General features: G+C 33.9%; 2 protein-coding genes across 4 annotated transcripts in view; both read left to right on the top strand.

Moving 5' to 3' along the window:
- LOC128209229 (endoplasmic reticulum membrane-associated RNA degradation protein-like) overlaps positions 1 to 17,900 on the top strand; it is a 32,388-nt gene extending 14,488 nt beyond the window's left edge. The window contains exons 21-31 of one of the 3 annotated variants that reach the window (XM_052913170.1): positions 7,359 to 7,513; positions 8,196 to 8,252; positions 8,938 to 9,006; positions 11,657 to 11,720; positions 12,353 to 12,433; positions 12,687 to 12,757; positions 13,431 to 13,542; positions 13,680 to 13,767; positions 15,794 to 15,966; positions 16,416 to 16,453; positions 17,560 to 17,900. In XM_052913170.1, the coding sequence (XP_052769130.1) occupies positions 7,359 to 7,513; positions 8,196 to 8,252; positions 8,938 to 9,006; positions 11,657 to 11,720; positions 12,353 to 12,387 (380 nt within the window). In that variant the 3' untranslated portion in view covers positions 12,388 to 12,433; positions 12,687 to 12,757; positions 13,431 to 13,542; ... (2 more) ...; positions 16,416 to 16,453; positions 17,560 to 17,900. Of the gene's footprint in view, positions 1 to 7,358; positions 7,514 to 8,150; positions 8,333 to 8,937; positions 9,007 to 11,656; positions 11,721 to 12,352; positions 12,758 to 13,430; positions 13,543 to 13,679; positions 13,768 to 15,793; positions 15,967 to 16,415; positions 16,454 to 17,559 lie in introns of those variants that run through there. The other 2 variants (XM_052913171.1, XM_052913172.1) reach the window with 2 other exon arrangements.
- LOC128209231 (uncharacterized) lies at positions 1,708 to 4,298 on the top strand. The gene has a single exon (XM_052913173.1). It carries the CDS (start codon positions 1,852 to 1,854, stop codon positions 3,121 to 3,123), a length of 1,272 nt encoding a protein of 423 aa, XP_052769133.1. The 5' UTR covers positions 1,708 to 1,851; the 3' UTR covers positions 3,124 to 4,298.
- Positions 17,901 to 18,580: the final 680 nt, after the last annotated feature.

Genomic DNA, 18,580 nt, shown 5'->3' with positions numbered 1-18,580 from the left:
AGGACAGGGTGGGGCAATTTGATAGGGGTATATACCGCTACAATAGTGGTGGCAGCCGCACGGAGTTGGGAGGACGGATGGCTGCTTGTTATGGTTGACAGGACCTACAGCATTACCACTTCAACGGGTCTGGGATAAACGACAGTCTCGAAATCTTTGTCGGGAAGCCAATTTGTAGCAGGGGGTTTGATAATACCCAACGCTAATCAGAATACTGTATTATTATCCAGTATATGGAAAAGTTACATAAAATAATAAACATCAGACAGACATGTACACAAAACAATTGATGGTGCAATATAAAATAATACAATACAATACACGAGCCCCGGTCATACAATTTAAAAATACAAATCTGGCTCCATCCATCCAGCTATTACCCAGCAAACAGTATAACATGTATGAACTTCTTAAAAACAACTTATTACAAACTATAACCAAAACATAACATCGGTCCGGTGGTTAATTGCGACGTCGGACTGACATCGTGAATTCGACGTTGATGCAACATTTTGTATTTAAGTCGCCGACGTCGTGACCTAAATCCAACCTTTATCCGACGTTGATCCAATGTAATGTGTTTGTTGCGTAATTAATACAAATGAGTGTGCAACATAATTTGTAAAACAACTCACCAGACTGCTTAAAAGTATGATTAACAAATATATATTGGCTCTATGAAAAACTATAAAATGAAATGATCCGACGAAGCGAACCTTACAGTTTGGCCTCTAATTTAATTTCATCAAATAGGTTGGATAGTTACTTGTACAAAACTTCAATGAAAAACATGATGTAATTGCTGAATGATTGTCTTAAATATAGATACATGCAAATCTTGAACAAAAATTTCTCAGTTATTTAATAAGAACCATACTTTGCATTTTATGCTCTCTTTTTTTTTTATCTAACTTGGTTATTAAAGTAGGTTGGATGTTTGATTATCATTTTATAATGTTGCAATTCAATACATGAAGTCGTTGCTGAGATATTTACCTATGTGTGCTTAAATGCAAAGCTTAAACCAGAATTTCTAAGTTGAATAGTGGAGGCCAATATTAGCATAATATTCAAAATAGAGTTATCTTACTTAATCAAGTTTCAAGTAGTTTTGAGTAAGTGGCTGGACTAAGTTTGCAATTTAAAATATATAAACAAAAGAGATAACTCTGCAATAAAGTGTCCTAAAGGTATAATTATATCTATCTATGTTTTAAGTTTTGAGTACTTTTAGAGTAAGTGCCAGGACAAAATGTACATGATAAAAATGAATAACGGGGATATCTCTGAATGTGTTATAACTCTTGCTATTGGCCTAACTTTAGTTAGTAAATTTGGCTGAAGACATAGAATAATAATAAGAAGAAGAACAACTAGAGAATAATAATGACAAATACAGTTTATCTCCCTTTCAGTCGAAGGTGAGACTTAAATCATTTAAAAATCTACTTCAATATAATATATTAGAGAGTATTAATCTTACAGCGTAAAACTATTAAAATAATTGAACCAATAAGTGTTTTAACTGGTAAAACGAAAATAATAAATCATTGACTAAACTCTTAAGTATTAAATGCATACAAATATTCATTGGGGAAATTTCGCTGAATACAGATCAATATAATACCACTTTAAATTTGTATAGATCGATTTCACCATTTATCTTTTGACAATCATAATAACAAGTACCGATCGGAATAACTTAAACATGGAAGTTTGGATTTCGAGAGTAAACATTAATTGACAAGAGGTATATAATTGTACTAAGGAGAAGTACCACAAACAACTTGATTGCGTAAAACTCATTAACCCCCTCCCCCCACAACAATTCTTAGGATAATAAACTTAACTATGGATAGTGATAGGGAGAGCGAGAGACTGTTTTCCCTACGGTTGTCTCGGGTGATGGGGGATATCGGGGTCAGCAGATGGATGATTGCCAGGAGGAGGAGAACACATTTCATGATGGAGACTATCGAAAATGTTGGTCACTGGTTCAGTGATGTGAATGTAACTAAATACATATTTGGCAGTCAGAGTGAGGCCACAACAGCAACTGGGATGGCATCTGATACTGACCACTTCGAGTGTATTAAGAATGATGAGGTAATCCTTAACTGGAATAACTGGCAATATGGAAATGCAAATCTTCTGGTGTTAAAGGATGAGCTCACTCCTCCTCAACACTGCTACTTGCAGAGACTGAGAAGTGACTGCCCACTAGCAGCAGTACAAACAGAGAGCCCTGATGATGCGCTAGATGGGGAGGGGAGAGTTATACTGACTAATACATCGCTCGAAGTACAGGACATTGTGCAGCGCTTTAGTGAGTCAGGTGAAATAATTCGACATGGCCCATCAATGTCACATGATGAAATGTTTGACAATGTCCGCGTCCACCATTGTGGCCAGCTACCCCAGGAATGCCAGTTTATGTTCCACAGACCACGCCCTGGGCACTGGCCAAGACCTGACACACTAGCCAGGGCCAGGGATGTTGGAGTCTTCCTAGTGCCACAGGGATATACTGAGAGCCCAACTAAGCATTCTATGTGTAGGTCTAAAGCATTAATGGTTCCTTCAAAGTTACCCAGTTACCCTTATTCAAAATGGCAGTGGAGATTTTCAACTACACTGATGGAACGATTTCTAATGTTCGACTTTAGCCATGTTCAGGTGAAAACATATACACTCACCAAAATAATAAGAAAAAATATATCCAAGCCTTTGTACGGAGACAGATTTAGCACTTTTCATATTAAAACTGCAATGATGTTTACAATAGAAAACTATCCAGCTGAGATATGGAGGGAAGACAATATTTTGAAATGTGTATGTCTACTTTTAAAAACAATAAAAAGATGGGTTAAACGGAAACACTGTCCCCACTTTACAATCTCTGGCGTTAATCTGTTTGTGGGAAAGTTGAACTTTTGGGAGCTTCCAAAACTGTGCAGCATGATTTCACATCTCGTCAACACAAAACTGCAGTGTTTGTTCCATACTCATATGGACAATATTGGTTTGAGATTGCTTAAATGCTCAGGTTTTGAGAATGTATCACGGCAGAGTGTGAGCACAAGAACCCAGACCTGTAGTGTTGTTCTACAGAAACTATTGTAAGAAGAAATACGTGACCTTACGCTTGTTTTAGATAGATTGATAACTGATAATTCAGGTGATGACATTAAAAGTCATTTGTTTGTTCTACAGAGTATGTCAGATACCCGAAGTGACCTAGAACAGGATGTAGTTTCTCGGCTGACCCCATTCCTGTGCAGCACCCTTGCCTCCATCCTGGCTTCAAGGTGCATCGATTTGGGTCAAACAATCACACAGGATATCTTTAACTGGTACCAGCTTTAACTGGATTCAGACCTTATGTCCAGTGTGTTGAAGTTTGCCTCCATGTTGTACTGCAGATGGCACTATGAGAGAGCTGCAGAAGTACCGAGTTACTGTGAAGGGCTGCTGGAACAACTAGAATTGTGCCAGTGCTGTGGACATTATGAAAGGGCCTGCCAAGAACCAAGCACCGAGTTTGAGAACAAGTTGATCACCACCTCAAATACAGAAATGCTGAAGAAATACATAATGATTTGTATAACCTTCACAAGAGAAGAAATGAACTGTTTTCCCCAACATCTTACATTTTAAATGTTCAGGGGTATAAAAGGTGAAGACAAACTAGGTACAGCGAAGTGGAAGTACAATGTAGTCACTGATTGTATCCCATTCCTGTACTACTTACAGCATCTCAACTCCAGGGAACTACACCAACCCTGGATAGCACAAATAGCCCTTCATAACCTACACGAGTACACAATGGACACAATGGAGACAGAACATGGCCATATTGACACAGCCTTCAACATGCTGGGTCACTGTTATGAACTTCAGAACAGGCAGGACTTAGCTTGGATGTGCTACAACATCTCAATGGAAATCTATGACAGATGTAATGCGTCAATCTGGCACGCAGCCAGGCTACTTTATCAGTTCTTACAAAGCTGATAGCCATATTGACACCGCCTTGAACATGGTTGACCAATGATATGAACTTCAGATCTGACGGGACCTGGCTTGGATGTGCTACAACAAATTATTTTGATTTCATGACAGAGACAATGTATCCATGTGGCATGCAATTAGGATACTACATCAGTATTTATGTTAGAACCCGAGTCTTCTATTTTCAAATTTTATTTCTCATTTTCCTTTTAACCACAAATATATGTACATGTAAATCTTAGTTTGAATATATGTGTTTTATTTTATGTTAGAAACCAGAATAAATAGGGAAAGATACAAAACTTTTTAGAATTTGTTTGCTTAATCTTTGCAAAGGAATGCTGACACGGAAATAATTATTTTTCTTGTGGACAGGTCTTTCTGTGCATGTGGATAGATCGGGTTAAAATTCTAAACCCATCTTCATCCATGAGTAGAGCAGTCCATATAGTTTATACAGTGTAACCAAGTCTTAGTCAACTTCAAATAAAGAGCAGTATTCTCGTGTTAAATTACAGTATTCAATGTATTCACAATACAAAGTCACTAACATGATTTTCCTACATTCTTATTCAAAACAGATATGATACAGGAAAAAAATTCACATAGAACAATGGCTTTCAAAACTATACCTTTACTTTCACGTTCATAATAATGAAGACTAAATTGACATTCCACAAAAACTACAAATAAAATATAACAACTTGCATCGTGTCTGCTAGCACTGAAAACAACAGGGACAGGATCAGTAGTAAATAGGGATGGCAACGAGTACCTGAGTACTTCATCGATTGTCCGAGTACCCGAATACTATTTCACTACTCGAGTATTCGAAAAAAAATAAGTTTAACAATGACCGAATGCACGATATTCAGACGACATACAAACACCACAATCAGACAACACACTCACATACAATCCCCAAAAACCGACCACATACAAACTTACAAACCATAAAAACAGAACCAGAAATACATGAAACATGATTTTGTCGGCATATTTCCAAATCATTGAGATGTGTTCCATTGTGAGTTATCTTATATATTGGAGTTGAAGGCAATGATATCAAAATCAGCAGATCCTTAGACAAAAACTAAAAGAAATGTCAATCTATGAGAAAGCAGCTTTAACAGTCGTGGCGAAATCCTGAAAGTTCTCACTAGCCCACGGACATGACAGTCATGCGACCGAAATATTCTACAAGTCCGTGCTTAAATTTCATTGTCCGTATGTTTAAGGCACCTTAAGCTGAAAATGTTTAACACCCATATATCAGAGAAAGAAACACCAATACATTTGATGTTATCGTTTCCTAAAATCCCAAAACCACAGTTGCACCGGACAACTAAATATTATACATGTATGTAAAAAAAAAAGATATCAAATGAAGTTCCTTTTTCGATTCAATTATACTCAGACGCTTTATTTACTTTAAATGCAAATAAGATTAATCTTTTAGCAAGGGAAATACGAACTGACATGCAAATAAAACGAACTCATCAGATAAAAAGCATATTGATTTATCCCCACTTCCATTGTTTACACGACCCATAATATACTTTGATAAATGTTTATAATGACGTCCGCCGGGTACCGTACGTCAGCGCGGAATCCATTTAGGCAATCGAACTAATTTAAACAGATCTTTGGCGTTAACAGTTCATCAACCATTTCGCAAGAGTCATAGGGCTTTTTGCGAGATTGTGCCGGCTCAAATACATAAAAATATCGTTTCAGTTGACTTAAACCAAAAGAAATATCATTCCGTCCTCAGGGAGCCCGATATAGAAAAATAACTCAATCGATTTTCAGGCTTATAAATACGCAATCGGAACTCCTCGGCAAGTATCAAGATATGGCTTTCTCGAAGCTTGCCGGAGATGGCCGAGTTGTTACGATTGATAAATACGAAGAGTTACATTCAGAAATGAACCCTCATCGTGCATATAATGAATATTGCGTTGTTCGTTGCGCTGTTGGGTTTTTATGGAATTGAGTCGGGAATTAGTGTAAAAAAATCGAATAATACCTGGTTTGTTGACATTTTCATAAAGCACGTGGAATCATCTGCTCGTGACGTACGTTCCTACTATTGAATTAACTACGAAAAAAAAAGAAGAAAAAAGTTAAGGCTCTACATCAGTTCCATTCAACTTGGACATTTTCGATTTTAATTAGCATAAGGGATGCATTATCTATATTAACGCAACAGTGATAAAAGCAAAAACAAACAAATAGGTTAAAACTGACTTTCATGTAATAATGATCGGGTAAAGCTAAGAACGAGCTTAAGAATGACCACAACTGTACATTCTTTTGTTTTTGATAAGGGGGTGTAACTACGCCACGTACAAAAAAAGTGGACTGTAAGCGTGTAACGAGGTGTTACCTCCCGTTATTATAAAACTGACATTGATACTAAAGTAAACAAACAACTCTAAAGTGGAACAGATTCAATATTATTTTGAACATATAACTTATTGAAATGTTTTGCCTTTTAATAATGATGTTTCTTAAACACTTAAAATGTAGTTAGTTACTTGTAGCTGCGTATTACTAAACAGTTTATACATTAGTCTAAAATGGTTGACGTTCAATACGGGATTCTTCTAAGATTTCACTGAAGAATGCTCTGTAGACACTGTGTAATCTAGTCCAAATAATAGTACTTTGACAAAAAAAATACGATTTTTGATATGGCAAATCCTTCACGACGTTAGGGATTAGAACAATCCCGTATAACATGTCTATTCTTTTAGACTACAGTGTGGTGTTGATTACTTTATAATTGTTTATTAAACAATTTTGTATCATTTAAACGGGCTCAAGATATTTCAGTTGTTAAACTTTTTTATTTATCAACCATGGTTTATAGGTCTGTGAGTATATGTATTAGTTATTTACAATATAAGATATAAAATCATATCCTCTAATACTTTCATGCAGGCAATGAAGATGGAGTACTTATATCAAGTGAGATTAATAATTAATAACACTATTGGAAATCAGACTTGAAATAAAATAAGTTTGAATTGGCAAAAGAAAATGAGTGAACTCCATAAACTCCAGCAGAGTATTGTATAAGGCTTTGATAAGTTTTCTTTAGGTTATATTCTCCGCATTAACATTATTTGAGGGGTTAAAAGTTATCGGTTAATAAAAGACCGATCTATACACATTTTTTAACAAATGACTGTTGTAACGTTTCATTGATTTTTCACCTTAAAGTTCTTTAAGAAAGATTACTTGTATACTTAATCAATGAAACGTTATACGTTGTAAACGTTTGCAATATTACATTGTGTGTCGAACTTAAACACTGAATTGTACATTATAATCACGTACAGGTAACGCAGAGGATGAGCCAAGTTTGTACTTTCCTGCCTGCGTGACCAGTTTAGCTCCTATACTTACATCGGTAGAAAATCATGTGGAAGATATTGGACCACAGAACTTCCTTGATACTTACCTTCCATATGTTTCCTGGACTGGAAAGCAACAGGTAAGATCCCTGAGCACTGTAGTATTAAGCAAGTATCAAATGCCTTTGGGCCAGTTTCATTCAAGGATCTTACATGAAGTCGTACCTTTTTTTAATTTTTTTTTAAACTTGTATAAATGTCACAAAAGGTAACAGTATGTTATTATTCATGATTTCCTAAACTTATTTCAATTCTGTTCATGTTCAATCTCTTTTGTCAAAAATGGCATATAAAAGCCTATACTATTACACACATAGTGCTTGTGGTATACATGATATTAATATATACAAATGACATACTACGGGCTGTTCAATGTTGAATATGATGAAAATTAAGGAAACTGTAACACAAAGATCACTTCTATTTACGATGAAAGTCTACTTAGATCGTTATTGAAGCAAATCACTAGTACTTTAAATTCAAAATGCATCCCAATACTGTTCAGTCCATATAATAAGTTATTTTTAAGGGAGAAAATTTAAAGATTTTAAACTGGAACCAGGTAATAAAGAATTGTTAATGATTTGTATTATTTAAAAGCTGAATAAGTAAGAAAAAAAAACCCGGAACAATCTATACTTATCTAAAACTAGATATTTCTAAAATGTATTTTTTTTCCTATTGAAACAAAATCTGTATCAAACAATGCCATGCCAGGTACTGGCGGAAATATGGCGCGAAATGTTTACTCATAACCCTTAGGATGAAGTCACTGCCCTGCTGGTCTCCTCAGCTGTTCTTGAGAGAGCTCTCGGGGATGTAAGACTGATAAGTAAACTTAATTTTCGTTCTGAGTATTATTTATCAATAAAAGTATTGGATGAGATGTACTAAACAATGGGTCGATTATTAAAGACTTTGTTAACCTTACAAAGGCATTGTTGTTTAAAACCTTTAAAGGGTTAATGATGAATCATATATTTAGAAAAAAAAACAACTTGTATTGTAACTGATACCGTGTACTTGTAGTTTGTATACTGCAATTGAAAGGAGGCAGTAACTCCTACATGTGCAAACGGCCATACTTAAAATTAAGTAGTTCCTCTAAATCGTACTACGAACATAAAACATCCGTATTTTTGTTATTTTAAAGATATACATGTGCGCCCACTGAGGCACTGTGTGATTCTGACAAGTGTAAAACAATACATTGGGATTGTTTAGAAAATCTTGAAAATTTAGCAACACGATAAATATATCTATAAATGGTGAAATAGTTTAAGATGTACTCATATATTTAAATATATACAAGTACAGCTGAAAAAAGTATTGTTAAAACACATCAGTTCTTACAATTTCAAAACCAGTTAATATATGAACGTAAAAAACGATGGCCTTAACAAAGTTTATAAAAGATGGCTCTATGTGAGAATAACATGATAATCTGTATATGTCTGAACAAACAATACTGGATATTGTGTATGTTTCTTTTTTTGATGCCTAGATGTTAGATACTTTCCTCCTTAATGGGACAGAAAACCGACACAGGATGGTTATGGGTGAAGATATATTGGTAAGAAACACTTGATTGTAGTGTTCAGTAAACCGACTCAGGAAAGTTATAGGAGAAAATATATTGGTAAGGAACACTTGATTTCATTGCTCAGAAAACAAACTCAGGATGGTTATAGGTGAAGATATATTTGTAAGGAACACTTGATTTCATTGCTCAGAAAACTAACCCAGGATGGTTATAGGTGAAGATATATTTGTAAGGAAAACTTGATTGCATTGCTCAGAAAACCAACCCAGGATGGTCATAGGTGAAGATATATTTGCAAGGAACACTTGATTGCATTGCTCAGAAAATCAACTCAGGATGGTCATAGGTGAAGATATATTTGTAAGGAACACTTGATTGCATTGCTCAGAAAACAAACTCAGGATGGTTATAGGTGAAGATATGTTGGTAAGAAATACTTGATTGCATTGCTCAGAAAACATACTCAGGATGGTTATAGGTGAAGATATATTGGTAAGAAATACTTATTGTAGTGTTCAGAAAACCGTCTCAGGAAAGTTATAGGAGAATATATATTGGTAAGGAACACTTGATTGCATTGCCTTGAAAACCAACTCAGGATGGCTATAGAAAAAGACATAATTGTAAGAAACACTTGATTGTATTGTGCAAAAAAACGGACTCAGAAAAATCATCGGAGAAGATATATTGATAAGAAACACTTGATTACATTGCTCAGAAAACTAAGGAACACTTCCTTGCATTGCTTAGAAAACCAACTCAGGATGGTTATATGAGAAGATATGTTGGTAAGGAACACTTTATTGCATTGCTCAGAAAACCAACTAAGGATGGTCATAGGTGAAGATATATTTGTAAGGAACACTTGATTGCATTGCTCAGAAAACAAACTCAGGATGGTTATAGGTGAAGATATGTTGGTAAGAAATACTTGATTGCATTGCTCAGAAAACATACTCAGGATGGTTATAGGTGAAGATATATTGGTAAGAAATACTTATTGTAGTGTTCAGAAAACCGTCTCAGGAAAGTTATAGGAGAATATATATTGGTAAGGAACACTTGATTGCATTGCCTTGAAAACCAACTCAGGATGGCTATAGAAAAAGACATAATTGTAAGAAACACTTGATTGTATTGTGCAAAAAACGGACTCAGAAAAATCATCGGAGAAGATATATTGATAAGAAACACTTGATTACATTGCTCAGAAAACTAAGGAACACTTCCTTGCATTGCTTAGAAAACCAACTCAGGATGGTTATATGAGAAGATATGTTGGTAAGGAACACTTTATTGCATTGCTCAGAAAACCAACTTAGGATGGTCATAGGTGAAGATATATTTGTAAGGAACACTTGATTGCATTGCTCAGAAAACAAACTCAGGATGGTTATAGGTGAAGATATGTTGGTAAGAAATACTTGATTGCATTGCTCAGAAAACATACTCAGGATGGTTATAGGTGAAGATATATTGGTAAGAAATACTTATTGTAGTGTTCAGAAAACCGTCTCAGGAAAGTTATAGGAGAATATATATTGGTAAGGAACACTTGATTGCATTGCCTTGAAAACCAACTCAGGATGGCTATAGAAAAAGACATAATTGTAAGAAACACTTGATTGTATTGTGCAAAAAACGGACTCAGAAAAATCATCGGAGAAGATATATTGATAAGAAACACTTGATTACATTGCTCAGAAAACTAAGGAACACTTCCTTGCATTGCTTAGAAAACCAACTCAGGATGGTTATATGAGAAGATATATTGGTAAGGAACACTTTATTGCATTGCTCAGAAAACCAACTTAGGGTGGTTATAGAAGAAGATATATTGGAAAGAAATTTGATTGCATTGTTTAGAAAACCAACTCAGGATGGTTATAAGAGAAGACATATTGGTAAGAAATTTGATTGCATTGCTCTAAAAACCAACTCAGGATGGTTATAGGAGAAGACATATTGGTAGGAAACACTTGATTGGATTGTTCAGAAAACCAACCAAGGATGGTTATAGGAGAATATATATTGGTAAGAAACACTTGATTTCGGTGTAACGAACACTTGGTTAGAGATATGGGGCTGAGGTTGGCGGCTCATCCCCCAGACATATATTAACATCACAAATTGAGCCTTATTCCTTTTGTATTTCGGTAAAATAAAGCTATCAGTACTGGGCTTTATGCTTAGTTTTGACTGGAATTTCTAGAATTTATTAACATGTTATTTTTTATTCCAAACGAACTGTGGGAATAAGGATAGTAGAACTTCCATATTGCTATAGTAATATTAATTAAATAGTTTTATTTACTTCAAAATCTCTATTGCTACTGAGGTTTTTGTATTGTTCATGACTCAGAGCTGCCGATATGTTTTTGCTATTTTTTGAAGAAAATAAAATCCAACCTGGGTCACTCACTGAGATTGCCAACACTACACACTAGTCTGGTATCGATGATAATTTGGTATATTTTATAAGATTTAATTTTCTTTAATAAACTAATTATTAATTCGAGAAAATCATATTGAAAAAGAATGATATCGAACAAATTGACATAAATCAACGTTCACTCTAAACAATATTTTTGTTTTGAGTTCAAGACCGTAATAAATCATAAAAAAAACTCTCCCTTACATGATGTGCATGTAATTAGTTTTTCTTCTTTTCTCCGAACAGGAGATACTTCTTGACCACCTGACCTACCCGGCTGGCCCGAGGGTTAGGGACAGGTTTAGTCACGGTGAGCCATGCTGGGAAAAGTTTCCATGGCAACTCAAACGTAACCTGGCAACATCTGTGTGGTTTTGTCAGCCATGTTTGTGAAGGATGGGAAACATTTGCATATGAGTAATGATCCGGTATTAAGTGGACTTAGTATGTTTTGATTTTTTCCTCTATATTGTTTTCGTGTCCACTTCATTACATACAGACATGTAGTGAGTACGACGTCAACATCATCTGGGGCATCATCCAACTCTCTTACTTAAACTGTTCTTCTTCAGTTCTAAACGAATGATATGAAACGGGGCAGCATTGCTTAGTGTTTTAATGTCTCGACTGAGTTGGATAACCAGTCAAATTTCTAGAGGCACTCTAAGAGTTAAGGCCCTTTAAATGTAAAAAATTACCTATTGGTAAGCAACCCTGACAGGAAATTTAGTTTCTTGAACTTTTTATAAAGAGTATAAGTATTTTTACGGGAAGTGATGCAAATTAAATCTCAAACTATTATTATTACATGACAAATAATACATGTCAAGTCCTATTGTAAATCCTGCATGTTAATATCACACAGCATGATTTTTACAATTAAGGGTTCATTAGGTAGTGCATGTGAGAATTGTGTATGTATAACATAATGTTATGTTTCAGAACAAAGCTGTAACAGCACTTCATGGGGATATTAAGTCATACAGGGTCCAGTTTCACAGAATAAGCCTGTTAAAGAAGGAAGTATATTTGTTTGTTTTTCTTTATATATTGGAGAAAGGCATGCATAAATTGTTATTTTAACATAGAAGCAGTGTGTATAAATTGAAGCCATTTATGAATATTCTGTGTATGCTGCTATAATAAGGAAATAAAAATAGATAAAAAAAAGATAAAAATATAAAAATGAAACTGTTTTAATTACTTCAAGTATTATTTTTTTACCACAGGTTATAAATTAAACTTCTAATATCACTGTAATGTAATCACTTTTTAGATATCTACCTTCTTTAAGAAATAATCTGAGACAGATTCCACGATCTTACTGCAGCCTGACCTCAGTGAAAGGTTTGTATATTTATTATGCTATAAATATATTAGAACAGGAACTCAGATTAAATACTGTGATATGTTACCTGCCTGTGGAAGGTAGCTGGCTGGTTACTTTTTTATACTGAGGTATTGTAACTAACAGGTTACTTTATTATGCTGAAAGTTTTATCTGACTGTTCTTAATTATGCTGAGGTTTTGTAGCCAACTGGTTTCCTTCGTATGCTGAGGTCTAGTAGCTGGCAGCTAACTGAATTATTCTTAGAGATTTAGAAGCTGACTGGTACCTTAATTATGCTAAAGTCTAATATCTGACAGGTAAGTATGCTAAGAGGTTTACTAGCTGACTGATAACTTAACTATGCTGAGATCTTGTTGTTGATTTGTTCCTTAATCTTGTCTTTGCTTTATCAAAGGCTGGTATTTATTCTGATAAAATCTGCCAAGAAACAATTATGTTATGTTATTTCGACTGCAATTGAAATGTTGCCAAGGTAGTTGCATTTAGCATTTGCAGACAGAAGTGTTTTACGCAAAGATAACAACACATATTTAAAAGAAACATAATTATGTTCCTATGCCCCTGACGGAGTGAATATTTAAATAGCACTGTCAAGGCGTCCATTTGTGTGCGTGCGTCTGTCCTTTCGTTCATCTTTATCATATAATAATTCAATAGCAATTTTTCAGAAAGCCAGACGATCCTTTTTCAGTCTACAGATGAATTATATACCCTTGAAGCAAAACTCAGGGATATCGTTGTTGTTTTAGACCGACATTGGGCATATGTGGGCTTAAAGTGGTAAGGAACTTCCATGTTTTAAATTCAAAGCTTTTTCACTTCTTCCAGTACTGGCCCATGAAGTTTTAGGATGGTTTATAGTTTATTGTTGGAATCGATTAATAGATGAAAAAACACTCTGATAAAACTTTTTTCAGCTTTCAGTACTGTGACCTCCATAACTTGAAATCAACAGTTGATGAAATTTTGCAAGAAAAGATCCATACCCTGTACAGAAACTCAAAGGTAAATTATATATGTATGTGTAATAATATGTATTTAAAAAGTCACATCCGATAAATATCTTATGGCTTATTTAAGAAGTTGTGTCCACATGTTCTGAAATGGGATATGTTCAATATGAAATATACATAAAATATTTCATGCCAATCACTAGTCCACAGGCAATACATTATGCATGAAATTCGGCCATATCCACTCTGCTGACGTCACTTTATAATTAATATCATTGCTCGATGTTCAAATGGCGCCTTAAAACAAAAACGTGCACCATTAAGGTAGTGAGCCTAACGTGCATCATCTTACACTATGATCAGCTTGATAGTGTCTTAATGTGTATCATTTCCTGGAATCAAAAACAAAATTGAAAGGAAAATAACGTCAAATCACAAATGGAATTTAACTTTACTTACCCTACCCTCAAATTTTCAGATGGTATTAAATTTTACCGTAATATCGACGTTTTAAAGAAAAATCAACAAGTTCTAGCAATATTATGACCTGTTCTTTACTAATAATTAACTTTAACCTTTTGGGAACACTATGCTATAAAAATCAAAATGTTTTACCGTCTTAATTTTAAAATCCCTGTTATTTTTAGCCGGGCCTGTAAGTAATGAAATCTTCAAAGAAGCTAATATTTATGTGTACAAATATTTTTAATTACTTTTTTATTGGAAATACATATTAACTTCTGTAAAAAGTGTAAGCTAATGAAAAACAAATATTTGTGCTTCTGAGTGGATATGAACCTGTACATTAAAAACCTCAAAAGATTTGTAATCCTGAGCCAGTATTCAATATTGATCTTATTCTTATCCGTATACATGCCTCAGTGATTCCATTCAGCCCATTGTCAGCTTAATATACAGGCCAATCAAAACACTACTTAGTTTCTAATCTTAATTTTAAAGATGCACTCTTACTCCCAAATATGATTAACCATATTTAATACAATTGTTTTAATTTACCAAAAGAGATTAATAAATGTCGAAAACAATGGTCCTTATGAATCAATCTATGATGGTTATTGAATACGGGCCGTGCTTTTCAACTAAGACTAAAACACTAAAATTGAAGACTTTTAAGTTGAGGTTTTCATTAGGGGTCTGCTACCTTAAAATGAAATATTTTTTCCCAAATAGTGTGTCTTGATTTAAGCCAATAACTTTTATGAGAAAAGGTTTACTAGGTTTATTTTGATCCAGAATATCATATTTGATTCAAGTCGATGTTTGAAGATTTTGAAAAAAATCCACTCGAGTCGAATGCAATCGCCCAGATCAAAACGCAGTATTCATATATACATATTTTATTATATGCTTTCCGGTGATTTATAGAGATTGACACTGAAATAAATTTGATATTTTACTGTTTCAATAAGTAAATTAACATTTTCCTCTGTCTTGAAAGTTTATCCCTCTCTCACTTTCAAAACAAACTTCAGCTTGCACAGGGCTTGGAAGTAAATTAAATGATGTAATTTCCAAAATGAATTTACATTCACATACAATATGGTGTGTTTTCTGAAAAACTACAGTTAACGGTTTTTTATATCCGTACATAAAACAAAGACAACTGTTTGTTTTCAGTGTAAAATCAATATGCCACTTGTGAAATATAAATTTTGGTGTTCACATCGTTGAGATATATTACGCGCTTTCATTCAAACTAACAATAATCCTATACATAGTGAAGCATTTCTGAAATAGGGTGCTTATAGATGCTACAAAAAGGAGTATTGGTACTGAATTTATATATATGTGAGCTATAGTTTTACAAGGCCAAGTGTGATCAAAACTTACAAAAATCAACAAAAGTCAAACTCCCAAATCAAAAGGCAGTACCAATAACCCCTTTATTTTGTATCGCTACCTGGTATATTGTTTAGAAGACATGTTACATTACGTTTTAATGTTTCAGTGCAAAGATACTTGTTGTGATGTAAGGTCAGCATAGTGGAATACGGACAAGCATAATTTGTGCAGATTTATGATGCGTATAAATATAATATATTTTGTTTCCTCCGCAGCGTTCCAATTATGATATTGAAAACGAGGTGTTAACACTGCTTGACCATATAGTGGATGAGTGTTTGCAAGTCATTGCTCAGATACAACAGTTTGCCACCAACAGGCAACAACAATTGACGCTGAAACAGCTCAGGTCACGGCAGAGAGATAACTTCAAGAAGTTCTTAGCAAGGTACCTAAGAATAAATATTTCAATAATAATAATAATAATAATAATAATAATAATAATAATAATAATGTATGAAGTATTACTTCTCAAATTAGTATTCAGGTTAAAAAGGTAGACCAGTGAGGAAAAGTTCTCTTAATTACGGTTTGAACCAATGATTGCTGGAACAGTGGCACTGAGCACTACTGACAAAGCGAGCCAATCATCTAAATGTGCGCACTGTTTTAAGTTCTGGAAAAGTTTCTGCAATATAAGGAAAATCTAAGCAAGGATTTTAAGAAAATGAAAATTGTTTCATTAATTATTACCATACCATAACAAAGAAATATACCGTATACATAAATGAAAAACTATCATAGGTTTAAATGCATTTTATTCCATCATTGCTGTTGGGGCCATGTACATGTGTATATCTGTGTTGTTGGCAACTGTATCACCTTGATGGAATAAAGACGAGAGAAGGACCTCAATCTAACAGCAAATTAATCAAGTAAGGAACTGCATAATTTTATCGAAATATTTGTGTCATCAGTATCCATCAGGATTTACTATTATAAGTTCATGACCTTAATGTATCTGACCTTATACTTTTGTTCAAAATGAGATAAATGAAAGTGCTCTAAAACTGTTATCATGAAAGGGATGGTGGTTACTACCTTTATTAATTTTGAAAACAAGCTATATAGTGCCATTAAACCGGGTTTATGTTTATGTAAACTTTTTGCTTCTGAGCTTGTTTCTGTAGTTTTTCGCATTAATATTGTATCAAGTGTGAATGAATTTAAATTGACATGATTTGTGATGTTCATAAGCCAAAAAAGCACTCTTGTCTTAATTGTGATTCAGGGTTTGTAAAACTCATTCAGTCACCCTTATTCAGAAACAAGTCACATTGTTGCGCACATTTGTCTAGCCTTGGCTATATTTCCAAACCTATTTGAGATATTCAAAGTGAAACCCATAGATTTTCTAATAAAACAGTTGCACAAAAACACTTTACAACTTGCCACAAAAGGTCAGAATTTTCTTACGAAACTTGGTACACACATTACCAATGACACAATGCAGCAGCACATATATAGCAAGGCCCATAACTTTCGATTTTATCATTTTTGAGTGTTCCTGTTGTTTGGCTGAAACTGGTACATGAAAAATAGTGTTCAAAGCTTTTATTTTGTATCTTGGCCATAACTAAAAACATCGATCTTCACATGAAAACTTTGTGCATATGTAACAAGTGACAAACCATACATGTAAGATGGTCCATTTCTCCCATTTTGATATTTGTCAGGTTATGCCTTTCGATGTTTCTAAAAAAGGTTGTGCAAAATGTAAATCATTGGCCAAAACTTAAAAGCCTTTCAAGATGTTTACATAAAATACAGAACACCGATAAGAAGTAAAAGTAGATAGAATTTTATCAAGATTGTTTTCAGTTGGTACTTTTTACCAACTTAATATCACAAATTTAGTTCAAATGAGCAATCAAACTTGTATTTAATTTCCGGGATATATAAGCATGTTATTCTTTATTTGTCCATTTTTTTATTGTTTAACCTATTTGAATATTTGTTTCTACCTTCTCTGTCCTTACAGATTCTGGAAAAGTGTGATGCAGATTTGTGAAAATTTACGAACATTTACGCGCCATGACAAAAACAAATGGACAGAAGGGGCAGAGTTAGTGTACCAACTGTATGATTGCATCAGATCTAATTTGAAACAATGCTTTGATTGATATTTCGTTTATGGCATGCAAATAAATGATTGAATCAATTGTTATAAGTGTGTAGCTCATAGGGTTGTAGTATTGTTGTTTTTCTTTATCACATGGCGAAGGTTTTATTAAACTATGATTACGTGTATTGAAAAAAGCTTTTATGTTCATACGAAGGCATTACTTTCACATTCATATAACTTGTGAACAGATATTGATGAAAAATAAATGAAGTGTAACTAGATCAAACGTGCAGTTATGCTCGCAGAAGCTTGTTTATACAATTTGCATAAGCCTAGTTTTCATTAGTAATGAAGGGGAAAACATACCTGGAAATCATGTTTACCCTTGTAAGAGTTATCATAATCACAATGGAACTTGTGCAAAATGTATCTTTATAAGACCTAGATCAAGTTGATTATATGTTATGTTCGGTCATAAAGTAACCAGATCAAATAGCAACAGATCAAAACACTCCACATTAGCAGTGAAAAAGCTTGTAAGAGTATTCTCCTTTGTCAATTGGCCTCGAATCTGGATACCTGCCAGCAGTTGAAGCAACAACTAGAATAAAATTCAAACTGTTATTCTCTGAAAATCCATATAAACGTTTTACTAGGATCAAATAATTGTAATGTGTATACTTATGATAATGAACTTTTTGGAAACCACTTTTTCAATGAGTGACAAAAAAAAGATCAATTGATTAAAACAAATTTATTTCACCTTTCTTAACTATTTCTGGTGATAAAAATAGATTGAGTGGTTGCATTAATTGAAATAGACATTTTATTTTCTGAAGACACTATTGTTTTCTCAGAAAAACAAGTTAACAAACATTGGCTTTTTACTCTTTTTTTCTCATGTATATATTTTGATATCAACGGAGTTGAAAGTAAA

The sequence above is a fragment of the Mya arenaria genome, chromosome 11, assembly GCF_026914265.1.
Source record: "Mya arenaria isolate MELC-2E11 chromosome 11, ASM2691426v1".
NCBI classification, from domain to species: domain Eukaryota; kingdom Metazoa; phylum Mollusca; class Bivalvia; order Myida; family Myidae; genus Mya; species Mya arenaria.
The sequence above is the reverse complement of the archived record's forward strand: the minus strand, read 5'-3'. Positions and strand labels throughout refer to the sequence as shown.